This window comes from Urocitellus parryii, chromosome X, assembly GCF_045843805.1.
Source record: "Urocitellus parryii isolate mUroPar1 chromosome X, mUroPar1.hap1, whole genome shotgun sequence".
NCBI lineage: Eukaryota > Metazoa > Chordata > Mammalia > Rodentia > Sciuridae > Urocitellus > Urocitellus parryii.
The window spans coordinates 94,421,331-94,435,585 of NC_135547.1; the positions used below are offsets into that span (position 1 = coordinate 94,421,331).

The window sequence follows — 14,255 nt, forward strand, 5'->3', positions numbered from 1 at the left end:
TAGCAGTTATATTTAATTAGGTATTATACATCATCTAGAGATTATTAAAATTTAAAAGAGAATGTGTGTAGGTTCTGTGTAAATACTATGTGATGACATATATTATGTCACTCTGGCTCACAAGAGGGCCAGTTCCTTGGAAGTAGGGCCCCTCTCTTATTTATCTTTGTGACATTAACTTTATATAAGACACTTGATATAAATTTTGACTAACTTTTGTTGAATAAATGACTTGCAACAACCTCAGGGGGAGCTTCTACAAGTTTCCCAGTTCAGGTTCACATTTGCAGAAGTATATTTGGGTTGGGGAAAGAGTTTTCAAATTCTTTTTGGTTTTCCCTGCAAAGACGTCCAAAAGGGCTTTTGAGCCGAATGGCAGACCTGAATTCGAACTGCTAGCACTTCCTCCTCAGGGAAAAAATCCAGCTTATGCCATTCAGGGCTTTGTGACCTCTCTCTCTCTCTCTCCAGTGCCTCTGGTGCTACTTTCTCCCACCCAAGAAATTGCCTGCTTTTCTGTCTCTGTTGACCCTTATTGTCACCACAGAAAGGACCTGGTAGATAGCAACCTGTGAAGCCACCCAGGGTTCAGGGGAATAAAGGAAGTAAAGCAGGGCAGAACAGATGTTGGAGTGGCAAATGGAAAGAAGTTACAGGGGCTGGGGATGTAGCTCAGTGGTAGAGTGCCCACAGAACGTGCACAAGGTCCTGGGTTCAATTCCCAGCACAGAAAGAAGAGAGGGAGGAGGGGAGATGGAGGAAGAGAAAGTTAGCCCACCAGGAACTCCTCTCAGGTATCCAGAGAATGCATTACTGGCTCCTCTCTGAGTTTCATCTACACTGTCTCCCTGCTAAAGATCTCTGCACCTACAATTCTAACACAGAAGCCACCTACCCAAGTCTGTTCTTTGGTCCAAGCTTTTCTCAAGACAGTGAAATTCCATGCCCCAAATATACTCTCAGAGAGGTTTTACCCCAGTGAGATATCTCAGTCAGGTCAAAGAAAAGAAATGAAAGATGTAAAGAAAGCCAAAGGTGTGGTCAGGTTGAACTTCATTTCCCCAAATTCTCTTCTGTGCTTTCTGTCTGGGTGGGCCACAGAGAGATTCTGTTGGGAATTGGGGAGGGCAGAAATGGAACAATAGGTCCTCTGATAATTCCCACACATTGTGGCTTAACTGCCAGCTCCCCTTGCTAATGGGAAACAGCATCTGAGTTTATAGCTACTCTACCTTTCCCTGGCTCCTCCTTCAACTTTTTTGACTCCTGGGCCAGGGTTAGCTCCATACTGGAGAAGCCCATGTTGAGCAGGACACTGCACCATCAAGGTCAGGAGCAATAAGAACTGACATGGGTTCTTATACACTCTGGCTTTTGTTTATGGGTTCAATCTTGTCCTTGATCTTCCCCTAGTTTGTTTCCACATTCCTTTTCCTGCTGTCTGCCCTGTGAACTTCAAGCCTCCAGCATCAGGAGGAGAGCAGCCTTATAGAGACTGCTTAACTAATTCCCAAGGCTGACATAAAGTCAAAACCCTGTACAAAATTTTTAAATATCCTGGGCTGGGGGTATAACTCAGTGGTAGAACATATGCTTAGCATGTGTGAAAACCTAGGTTTAATCCCCAGCACTGAAAAATAATGATGATAATTATAATGATGATGTTGTTGGGGGCTAGAGGTGTAGTTCAGTGACAGAGTATGTGCTTAGCATAAGTGAGGCCCTGGATTCTACCTCCAGCACCACACACAAAAAAAGATCTGGTGATTCTACTTCTCTGATTGAAATCTAATACAGGTGGTACTACCTCAACAAAAGAGTAGAGGAATGAAGAAGCCTAGAAGCTTCTCTCCCAGGCCAGCAGGAGGGTTTTCCTGACAATCAAAATTCTCTATGAGCCTCCTGGACTCCAGGACCTTTGCACAGCAGAAGTCGCTGAGCTCCTATGGATGGTTTTGCAAGCTTGGATGCACAGATATGTTGTCAGAAGCACTTGGTTTCTTAGCTTTTGATGAGAAAAACAAAAGGGAAAACCAGCAGCCCATAGAAAGAACTAGCCCATTGGAGAATTATGACCAGCTTTAGCATACCTGAATCAAAATGACAGGCCATGAAATAATTTGTTTTACTCTGCATCAACTGCCCTGCCTACCCCAACTGTCAGCTGAATTGCCTGCCACAATGATTATTTCATCTACCAGGGTGAAAATCTTTGAGTATCCCACAAATGCTTCAGTGGCAAAGCCCCAGGGGCCCAGGAATGGAAGAAGACACAGGTTAAAGTTGGAGGTGGGAGGAAAGATACAGAGCCTCCAATGGGAGGGGAAAGACAACTACCACTTCCATCAGCAGGGCATCCAAGATGTCAGTTATTCCATGGAAGAGGTGGCCATGATCACTACCATGTGAGCCTCTGGATGTCAAAGGTTTGACAAGCAGGGGTACAGGAAAGCAAGGGAAAATAGCCCTGACCAGAGCTACTGCTACACAGACACCATGTATAACACTGAGGGGCCCCCTACTTAACCATGGCAAGACATGTCTCCAAAGCAACCATTTTCTAATAATCAGGGCTCAGTAGTTATAAGGATCAGAAACCTCCTCAGATCAATTAAAGGTTATCGTGCTGGAAGTACATTCATCCAGCCTCCTGGGGACTAGGAAATTGCAAGGCACCTTGTCAGTCCACCTCCATCTCCAGAATCACATTGCTTCCCAGCTCTGTTTCTATCTGGAAATCTGCTCCATTACCTCTGGGAAGACTGGATCTCTCTGTTAGTCATACTCCTTGCTATTCCAACATTACCTGAAGTTACAGGTTCCTGGACCAAACAGCAGCTCCCTCACTTAGCTTCTCAGGAATTGGGGGTTGGGACAGACACCCCAATTAAGAATGCTGCAACATATCAATCAGTCTGTGTTTAACAGTTTGCTTCTTGGAGACCTCTTAGATGCCATTACCTACTAATTGCTGTGGAGGTTAAAATGTAATTACTCAAAGTTCCTGTCCACAAGGCACTGAACAGCTAAGGAGAGATCTGATGTGCATACAGCATGAGGCCTGTATATCACAGATTGTAGGAAAGGGAAGAAAATAAGAAATGAGAGGTCCAGGAAAGCTGCTTGGAGGAGGTGAGGCCTGAACCTGAAGAGGATAGGATTGGGAAAGTGTCAATGGCAGATTTTACATAGGCAGGACAAAGATGCAGAAGTGAGAACATGGTATGATTATGGGAAGTAGTGAATGTCATGACCATTCATTATAGTGTCAGAGAACACTGGGTAAAAGTTGTAATGGCAGGACTGGGGCTGGGAATGGGGATACAAACTTCATTCTATAAAGCAGTGGTTCTCAAGCTTGAGCATGTATCAGAATCCCCTGGGGAGCTTCTTAACCCACACATCACTGGACCCCAGCCCCAGAAGTTCTCATTCAACAGGTTTGGGACAGGGTCTGAGAATTTGTATTTCTTAAAAAAAAAAAAAGTGACTTGAGGAGAGTGGATCTTTCTACATGTGGGCTTAAAAGTGGACAAACAAAGATCCAGAGAGGGATCAGGGAGGTTTGGTGGCAAAAGTAGGGCAGGGCCACACCCACACAGGCTGATGGAGAAAACAGATTGAGGAGGACTCATCCAAGAGATATGGCATCTGCCATAATCCAGACACTGCTTAGGTTTCCTGGAGATATAAGAGTAGGGTCCATAGGATCCGATTCCTGTGCTTGAGGCATGGACTACCTGTCAGTATCGGAGAGAGAAAGCCCAATAAAGATGTTGCATGTTCAAGGTAAGGAGGTAGTAGGGCCTGAGTTTGAATGCTGGGTCCACCACTATATAAACAACCCTGAATGTGTTCCTCAACTCCTTGGCAATCAGAATCCTCACTGTGGGCTGTCACAGTGTCTCCCCCCATGAAAGTGAAAATTAACATGGCAACATACGCCAGGCACAGAGCACCATGCCCAGAGCAAGCATGCAGTAATATTAGCTATTGTTTTATTATCATCATGTCAAAAGTCATCTCTTCACACATTTGACCCTATCAACACTCTCATGAGTAGGGATCACAGTTATTAAGGTGACCATCTGTTCAGGTTTGCCTAATGTGGGCCCAGTGTAGGCCTGCTGTGCTGATTTAATTATTAAAAATCACCTGTTTCAGGGGCTGGGGTTGTGGCTCAGCAGTAGAGCACTTGCCTAGCATGTGCGAGGCCCTGGGTTTGATCCTCAGCACCACATAAAAATAAATAAACAGAATAAAGGTATTGTGTCCAACTACAACTAAAAAATAAATGTTTTTTAAAAATCACCTGTTTCCCTTTCAAAAATATCCTGGTTCAGAAGATGAGCCGTAGGGTCCCCTTAATTATTATCCTTCAAATGCACCTAAGGAAACTGAGGCACATAAAAATTAAACTTACCCCCAGACATTCAGTTGTCAAGTGACAGGGATAGGATTTGAACCCAGGCAGCTTGATTCGTAAAGGAGGTGCTTGTAACTACTTCATCATACTGCCTCCTGAAGCTGGTGTGAAAACCAATGTTTTGCCTTTGAAATCTGGGGTGAGGGCTATCCACCCATCCAGGCCAACACAATACAAGGCAGAATGAATGGAAGCAGGCAGTCCTCTTGGAGAAGTAAAACACAGAGCTGTGCCAGAAGGTATTCATAGTTGCAGGAGAATGGATAAGGCCACATATGGAACTCCACACATTCAGGATGGCTCTTCATTACTCCTCTCCTGGGAACCCTCCCCAGCTATTACAAAAAAAAACTTCTCTCAACACCTCTACTCCTGAGAGACCATTCCATCAGGGCTCACCCAGAACCTGGGCAGAGTACCCAGAATCTATACAAATAGAAGCTCTGCTCAAGGAAAGGATGTCACCCAAATTTAGAGAATCTTTCATACACAGAAATGAACTCTGTGAGAAATGAAACTTCCAGTGCAAGGGAAACTTTCCATATCTCTCACCCCACAAGAGACGTTTAGTTTTTAAGGTTAAGTGGTTTTGACATGTATTCAACACTCCTGAGTATGCTATGCACTCTGACATGATCTGAGGCAAATTCCAAATTCTACATTCACTCCTGGCTCATTCCCCCTCTCTCTCTGCTTCTACTCTTTCTTTGCACTTGACTTTCCATTGTTGACTGAATACCTGAGTATCAGGGAACCCAAATTGATCAACCCAGGTAAATGGTAGCACTGAAAAACTTCCTTGGCGAGGACCTATCATAAACTTGCCAGATCTTAAAGACTTCCAAGCAAAATCGAAATGATTTAGGAACTGTCTACTTTACAGCTTCCCCTCCCTCCTTGAGTACCTGAAACAGTGGGCTTAATAAGTGAGCTCTGCTTGCAAAATAACATGACTGAGAGTTGCAAAGACATTTTTGGATGTCTAAACTATCGAAATCATCCACATGGTTTCTCCAAAATAATCACTGTGGTGGCAGACACTTGTAGAATGGAATTTAACACACCAAAACACCTCGAGTTGTGTCTGAGTTTCAGAGGAAAAAATAATCAAAAAGTACTTTCATAAAAGGAAAAATATCTTCTATTGGAATAGGAAAAAGAACTATAAGATTTTCCCCTTAATATCACACAAAATGGTAGTTTTACAATTTTGAATACAACACAGCTTGTAGAAATGTTCAGTAACCTTTGGTTTAATTATCCATAACAACTGAGACAGTTATTGAACTGTCATTGTTTTAATTATGGCACAATGATTAATTATGATACATGATTAACCTCAGCTCTGTCTCACAGCATATTTAACAACTAAATCATGCAAAAAAGTGTTCAGGCATGTAATCAGAAAGTAGTTTTATTAGCACTAGAACTTTCTCTTCTTCTCCCTGGTTACTAGGAGAGCTTGAGAACAGTTCAGCTCACTCAAAGTAAAACTTTGTTTGAGATTTCCCTTGGCTTTCCAAATCTAGCCAGTGAAGGTGACCTTCCTACAGAGAAGAGCTGACTTCCTATCTTAGAAGGCAAAACTATCCTTCTAATTTTTGATTTCCTAATAGCAGTTTTATTCTTTCCTTCCACACATTTATTTCCAAAGGAGCAAATATTCAAATATGTTCAATGGTGATGAATCTCTCTTTTTTGAATATCTGATTTTGAAAGCAACCAAGTTCAAATGATTAATTTGGGAAATGAGCTTGAGCATAATGTGACTATACAGAGGCCCAGAATATTGAATGCTTTAAAAGAAGGTTCACACACATATTACACACATTATCTTCCTTACTATTCTTGTGAAGTAGGGGTGGGGAAAGCACCATCATTCCCCTTTTACAGAGACAGAAGTTGAATTTCAGTTGGTTCAGGACTTGTAATCCTAACCTACTGCCCTTCTCCATGACTTGATAAAATCACATTTCTCTGGGCTGGTGGCTTCTTGAGAAACAAGAAGCAAAGATTCAGAGAGCCTACTATCTGGAAAAGGAATCTGTGATAATACCATCTATCCTCGCCTGTTTTCTGTTGTTATGCCTGAATATCATAGACCAATTTATAAAGAATGGAGATGTATTTAGTTCACAGTTATGGAAGTTGGGAAATCCAAGAGCATGGTACTAGCATATGGTGAGGGCCTCCATGCCTCAACATGACATGGTGGGAGACATCACGTGGTGAGACAGAGCAAGTGTGATAGATAGATCAGGTCTCTCTTCCTCTTTATAAGAATAATGCCATCATAGGGTCCCAATCTTATGACATAATCAAATCCTAATCCCTTCCAAAGGCCCACCTCCAAATGAATTTGAGGGTTAAGTTTTTAACTACAAACTTTTGAGGGATACATCCAAACCCTAGCACCATCCCTAGCCCAAAACCTGGCACAGAAGCTTCCAGGCATGCCAGCTTCCTGAGCTTTGGCATCAGCAACCAAGTATCTGTTGCTTCAGCCCCTCTTTCATGGACCACAGTCACCTGGCTCATGGCATCTCTACTTCTTTCCATATCTCTATCTTTTCCCGGATGGATCTCAAATCTAAATTCCAAAAAGGAGTCAAAATAATTGACTTAACTCTTTACCAATAGACCATTAGGTAGAGCCTTTCATATCAGATACTTCCTATTCATCAAAAATGACCTCACCCAAGCAGGTGGTTATGGGAGGGGAGCTTCAGCTAGAAGGGCATGGAGAGTGGCATAACTGGTTATGGATGATTCATCTATAACATGGCACTGATGGTGCTCATGCTGATGACCATGATGGTGACAATGATATGTGCCATATATTGAGTGCAGAGCACATGCCTCTCACCATGCCAAGCTTTCTGTACACATAAGGCTTAAAAACTGAGTCTGTGTTCAAGTCTCAAAGAGATAGCAAGATAGGCATTAGTAGAGAATTCTAACAACTTCTGTCCTTCCACATGTTAAAGTGAACTATTCATTAGTGTAACTTCTCACATCTTTTCCTAGTCAAAATCACCAAAAGGACAATCCTAATATCTTTCCCCATCCCTTCCCAACATATGAAGTCTGAAAGGGAGTCATATAGGATTCCAGCTCTCTTTTGTTCTTGTCACCCTGAGATGCAGTATTGGGATAATGGTTAAATGGATTCAATATATAGATAAGCCTTGGGTGGTCAATGCCTGTCCAGAGGCAACCTGGCACTGATTCTTCTTGAAGGCATCACTGCTGTCTGGAATAGAGCTTCAAACCTTCTGAGAAGGCAGAGTTGGCTCCTTGGTGTGATTTGAGTGTCAGTAATTCCATCTCTCCTCTAAGCATCTATGATTCCCTCCTGAGAGATTTTGTCTTATTTTTTAAAAATTTTAAAATTATTATTCTAATTTGTTATATATTATAGAAGGATGCATTATAATTCATATTACACATATAGAGCACAATTTTTCATATCCCTGGTTGTCCACAAAGTAGAGTCACAGCATTTGTGTCTTCATACATGTACTTAGGGTAACAATGTCCATCTCATTCCACCATCTTTCCTACCCCCATGTCCCCTCCCTTCCCCTCCCTGCCCTGAGATTTTATTTTATTTTATTTTATTATTTTAAATGGTATCTCACTGTGTTTCCCAGGCTGTCCTTGGAACTCCTGGCCTCAAGTGATCTTCCTGCCACAGCCTCCCAAGTAGCTGGGAGTACATGTGTGCCCTACCATGCCAGCTGTTCCTAGATTTTGAAGGTTACCTAGGTTTCTAGATCAACATTATTATAGTGTGCATATCCCCTTTTAAAAGATAACTCGTTGAGTTTTGTTAGCCAAACCCTTCCAGGGAAAGATGACAGCTGTTTGAGGAATGATGAGGAAGCTATCACCAAGTATCCTTACTCTACTATCAAGATTGCACAACCATTTGTATTTGCATCCAAGGTAATGGGAGAGGTCTGCCCAAAGACTTCTTCCAAGGTTCCTAAGACAGGCAGGCTGAATCACATTTAATTCTTTATCTCTGTTTGTGTTCCTCAGATGTGCCTAATAGCAAAACCCAGGACACCTGTCAAAATATAGAGTCCTACACCCCTGCCAGACCTATTTATCCAAAATTTTTACACAAGGGCCTAGTGATGTGTATTTTTATCTTTATTTTATTTATTTATTGTTTTATATCGTGCTGCAGATTGAATCCAGGGCCTCAAATTTGCTAGACAAATGCTCTACCACTGAGCCACTTCCCCAGCCCCACAATCTTTGTTTTTATATACTCTGAAGGCTTCAACCATCGGTTAGCTTTGGGATATACTGCCCATTCCAAAATCACTGATTTTTTTTCCCTCTCTCTGCCTACCAGGGTTTGGGTATGAAAGGAAGCCTGGGCACCAATAAGCAGCATAATCTTTACTGAGCCACGTCCCTTTCCTGGTCTTTATTCTCATCTGGAAAATGGGAGTGTTCTACTAGATCACTTGATAATGCAGTCTACCATTTGCATTTGTCAGTATGCATTATGAAAATTAATGTCACAATGTTTTCAACACCTTTTTTGAAGCCTTTTTCCAATCAACCACTGTAAACTTCCAGGAGAGTCACCAGGGCAAGAGAGCACAAAAGGCTCTTGAGTTCTTGTGTTTACTGAGATAACACCTGTGAAGAGGCCTAGCACAGGGCCTAATACTGAGAACTTCCAGAAAGTATTAACATTCTTCTCCCAACTGTGTCATGCCAACCATGTTTTCAAATGGCAATCCCTACAGAGTTGTGCTATTCTTCTACGCATCCCTGTGACCAAAATACCTGACAAGGATAACTTAGAGAAGAAAAAATTTACTTGAGTTCACATTTTTGGAGGTTCAGTCCATAGAAGGCCAGATCCATTGTGGGCCCAAGATGAGGCAGAAAATCATGGCAGAGGAACACTGCTCAGCTTGTAGCATCCAGGAGGGAGGGAGGGAGGGAGGGAGGGAGGGAGGAAGAGAGAGAGAGAGAGAGAGAGAGAGAGAGAGAGAGAGAGAGAAAGGGGCCATGGACAGATATAGTCCAGGTCACTCTGCCACACGCCCAGTGATCTTCTTCCTATAGCCATGCCCCACCCCACATGCCTACAGTTACCACCCAATAGTCCATTCAAATTATTAATCCATCAAATGGATTAAGCCACTGATGAGGTTACAGTTTCTCATAATCTAATCTGAACATTCTGAACTTTCCTGTATTGATCTCTTTGGAGGGCATTTTCAGATCCAAACCATAATAAGAAGCTTCTGCACCAGCCCTCTACACACAGTTCCAATACTACCCTACAGACTCACCAACATACAGGACTACTGGCAGTGAGAAACCTTTGTACAATATGCTGCAACAACAAGTGGTCAACTCCAAAGTCTGGACTTTTTCTGTCACATTCTGGCCTCTATATATGCCATCTTTTACTCCTGGCCTCCAAGCCTCCACAATCCTGTGTAGCCTGCTCATCCCTCTCCCACCAGCTCCCCCAGGAGTACTCTTTCTCCTGTACCTTAACCCCCATCCCAGAGGTTACCCTGTCCTCCTTCTGCTCAGCACCCTCTCCTATGTCCTAGGGATCTCTACCCCACCAGCAGCCCAGCCCATCAACCCCAAGGTCTCCTGGACCAGCAGAACCTGCCTGTGCCCTAGAAGCATTCAGAATCCTTTCACTTCTCTCTCCCACATACCTGCAGGGACTACCCAGCCCCTTTCTGCGCTGCCCTTCACAGAGACTCCTAGACCGTGTGGTCCGGCGCTATGCTGAGGTAGCTGATGCTGGCAGCATCTTCATGGACCACTTTACCGACCGTGACAAGCTGCGTCTGCTCTACACGCTTTCTGTCAATGCTCACCCCATCCTCCTACAGGTATGCTAGGTTGAATGTTCAACACCCTTTATAGCCTGCTCTGGGGCCACCAGCCTATGTTAGTCCTTTTGTGACATTTGGTAATTACTGTTTGGCTTCTGCAGTATAAAAGTGCTGCAGCTGCTTTAGAGGAAAGAGGTTTGGGAGTGCAACGCTGGCATTGTGAGAAGGAGGTGATTGTAGGCATCTTTTCTGCTTGAGGCAGCCATGAAGGGTTTTGTGAAAGAGAGCAACTTTGACCTGTGCCTCAAATATCAGTAAAATTTGAGCAAACACAGAGGGTCGGGAAATAGCCAAAGTGTGGCTTACCCCTGCAGCTAAGCTTAAAAAGGAGAAATAAATGAAAGTAAACTAACTGTCCATCAATTAGGAGGATACTCAAATAAATAAGGATGCATTAGGGCCTGGGGATACACTGGTTAAAGAGACAGGTATGGTGGCTCTTGCCTTTGGGAACTTCTAATCTAATGGCAGAGACAGACACTTAACTATAAACAAACACCCACAGAACATGTGGAGCCCAATCTCCCTGACCCCAAAAGTCAGGATATGGAAGTTGTATAATGAACAGAGAGGAAACTAGGAAGGAGGAGGAGTAGGAGAAGAAGGAAGAAGAATAAAAGACAGAGAAGACAGGAAGGAAGAGGAGGGGGAGAAAATAAAGGAAGAGGAGAAAGGCACTACAGCAAAGACAGTTCATAAATATTGGCCAAAGGAATGATGGATATCTGAATACCTAATAATGACTCTCCTTTATTGAGCACCTGCTTTACTGATCACTACTCTATCACTGAGCTGCACCCCCAGCCCAACTTTGCCAGGCATCATGTTGAATGTTTGAAATAATTATGTCAGTTGATGCTCACAACAACCTTCCAAGAATTTCATTATTGTCTCCTTTTCTAGATGAGGTTAAGTGAGTCCCAGAGATATGAAGTGATTTGGCAAAGTCACTTAGACAGTGTCATCAATGGAATCCAAACCCAGAACTCTCTGATGTCAGAGGCCATGCCTTTTCTGCTAAAACCTGCCTGGTAACATTGGCATTTAAAATATTAGGGGCAGAGAAGGAATTGCTGGTTGTCCTGCACTCTTTTATCCCATTGTTCTAACCTTGGTTGGTGACAGCAGTAGACCCTGTCTATACCTGGGTTTGGCTTCTGAGAGGCCTGGCTAAGACCATGGGGGCTAGGACTTTCCACTCAACCCTGAGCTCCTCCAAGAAAGAGCAGAGCATGGAACTAATAATGCATTTGTGGCTGCACTTTTAAACAATGACAGTAGGCCCAGGACCTCCTACAAAAGCACATAGTGAAGGCTAGGGTTGTGGCTCAGCAGTAGAACACTTGCCAGGCATGTGTGAGGCACTGGGTTTGATTCTCAGCACCACTAAAAAAAAAAAAAAATCTTAAAAAAAAGCACATAGTGAGAAAGGTCCCCTCCAGTCAGGTGAAACTCAAAGAGTAAATGGGCATGGGATTTTCATAACATGAAATAAAATGAGCAAAAGGGACAGAAAATTATGACATTGGGGATGACTGTTGTTTGGGTTTTTTGTTTTGTTTTGTTTTGTTTAGAGCTGGGGATCAAACCCAGGGCCTTGTGCATGCTAGGCAAGCACTCTACCAACTGAGCTGCACCCCCAGCCCAATTTTTTTTTTAAAGAAGGAAAAGGGTTTTGTTGTTGTTGTTGTTATTTATTCCATAGTTTAAAGAAACACCCTTCTGGATATAGCTGCTTTAATAAACTGTCAAGAAAAAACCCAGCTAGGACTCCCTCCCCTCTTTTTCACCTCACAAATGTGCAAGTTGGGAGTTCTTAACAGGAGTCAGGCTGTGCTATGCTTCCTTAGGCCAGTGTTAGGATATCTAGAAGGGTCCAGTTAGTTGAGAAGCATCTGTGAGTATGTAGTTACTTCAGCTAGGCAGATTCACCCAGGGCTGTCTGGAAAGAAAGTTAAGGTCAGTGCAGGGGTTCCCCAAATCTGAATTTCCCAAGGGCTACAATCATGATTTTTGTCCTGCACTGTTATTTTTATTTATTTTTTAGGTATCTCACTCTTGCCAGGCTGGCCTCAAACTCTTAAGCTCACGTGATCCTCCTGCCTCAGCCTCCCAAGTAGCTGGGATGACAGGTTCTAAACTGTTGTCACACCCAGCTTGCACTGTTATTTTTAAAAATATTTTTCTTTGAATCAGCTTTAAGTTGACCCTTCATTGTTTTCCCACAGTCTCTTCGTAAGTAGTGATATCTCAAGTCCTTGTGAAATCTCAAGTCCTACTCGTATTTTTCCAACAATACAACTGTTAGATATATTTCTCTGAATCCTGGATACCATCAAAAAATTTTGCAGGTCTATTAGCATTCTCATACCCTGCTAGGAAGAAACAGTTAAAATACAATCCACTGCACAGAAATGAGAAGAGCCTCCTTCTAAAGTCTTCCCTTCAATGACAGAATGTAAAAGGGGTGGCCGGTGGGGTGGGGGGAGTGTAGGGGTATTGCCATGTTCCAAGAAGTATAGAAATGATGAAGAAACACTTTGCTGGTGTATTTTGAGACCAGGGATGCCTTGTGAGGCTGATTTTTCTGTGTTCTCTCAGTGAGAGGTAGAGAGAGAGCTGTCTGCATGAGATTTTTCTCTCATTCTCTAATGTCTGTTCCTTCCGGCTTGGCAGATCTTCCCTGGGGCGGAGGGATGGCCGCTGCCCAAGTACCTGGGCTCCTGTGGCAGATTCCTTGTCAGCACCAGCACCAGGCCACTGCAGGAATTCTATGGTGCACCCCCAGACCAGGCAGCTGACCTCGCCTATCAGCTCCTTGGTGTCCTGGAGTCCCTGAGAAGCAATGATTTGAACTATTTCTTCTACTTCACCCATGTTGATGCAGGCATGTTTGGCATCTTTAACAACGGGCATCTGTTCATCCGGGATGCCAGAGCACTGGGAGTCATCGACAAGCAGGAAGGTACCCAGCATGGGCCTGGCTGAGCAGCTGTCAAGGGGGATGTCAGGGTGACAGAAGCTAAGGAGGGGTGACCTGGGGTCACACAATTGGGCCTTTCCAGTGTCCATGTGTCACAGTGAGAGCAAGCCAAGTTTGGGGCATATTAGATGTTGTGTAAAATGTCCCTTAACCCCGTTCAGATTTTGCCCCTAGCTCCAACTCCAAAGCGGAAATGAATTTGACCTTGTCCACAAGGGGCATTGTCCACAGTAGCTCAGCCCCAACTGCACCCTTCCAGGGCAGTGCTATTGTCCAGTTGGGTTTATGAAGCCCAGCAACCTGCCCTGGCCCTCCTCACACATAGACTTCCAGGGCCCATCTTCCTCGCAAAGCCTTTTTTTAGCAGATGCTTTTAGCCTTTATCTAAAACTTAAATATCTGGCTGGTTCACTGGCGCATTTGGCAATCTATATTGGCACATCTGCTTTTTATAAAGTTTTCAAATTAAAAAGCATGGAACTGAATGAGGTGTATGAGTGACTCATGTTCTTCACTATGTGCAAAGGCTCATCCAGCAGTCTAGAGCCCTTTAAACATCCCAATTTCCCATGGTGAGCACATTTTTTGAATCCAATAATAGAACAAAAATTTTCTTTTCCCACTTCTGATTTTGTTTATATGAGGAAGTCTACAAAGATAGAAAAATTTAAACAGCACTTACTCATTTTCTGATGTGCCTTTATTAGTAAAAATCAAAACAAGGCTGATTCTAGAATATTCAAGATACATAAATCACTGGACTGGTATCCATCCCATTACAACCTGTTGAATGCATATTTTGGATTACCTGGTTTTTATCCTAACTTTATATCTTAAAAAGGCAAGTGAAAGCAGTCCTAATAATTTCTTGAGTTCCCTAGTTCAGTAGTAATGGAAAAATAACAATATGGATGTGACCCCTTATCCCTACCAGAAATAGAGCCTATCCCAACTT

General features: G+C 43.2%; 1 protein-coding gene across 1 annotated transcript in view; it reads left to right on the top strand.

The window, feature by feature from the left end:
• Positions 1 to 14,255, top strand: part of Dipk2b (divergent protein kinase domain 2B) — a 40,850-nt gene that overhangs the window by 21,866 nt on the left and 4,729 nt on the right. Inside the window, exons 3-4 of the mRNA XM_026381749.2 lie at positions 10,141 to 10,314; positions 12,994 to 13,282. Coding sequence (XP_026237534.1) covers positions 10,141 to 10,314; positions 12,994 to 13,282 — 463 coding nt within the window. The remainder of the gene's footprint in view (positions 1 to 10,140; positions 10,315 to 12,993; positions 13,283 to 14,255) is intronic.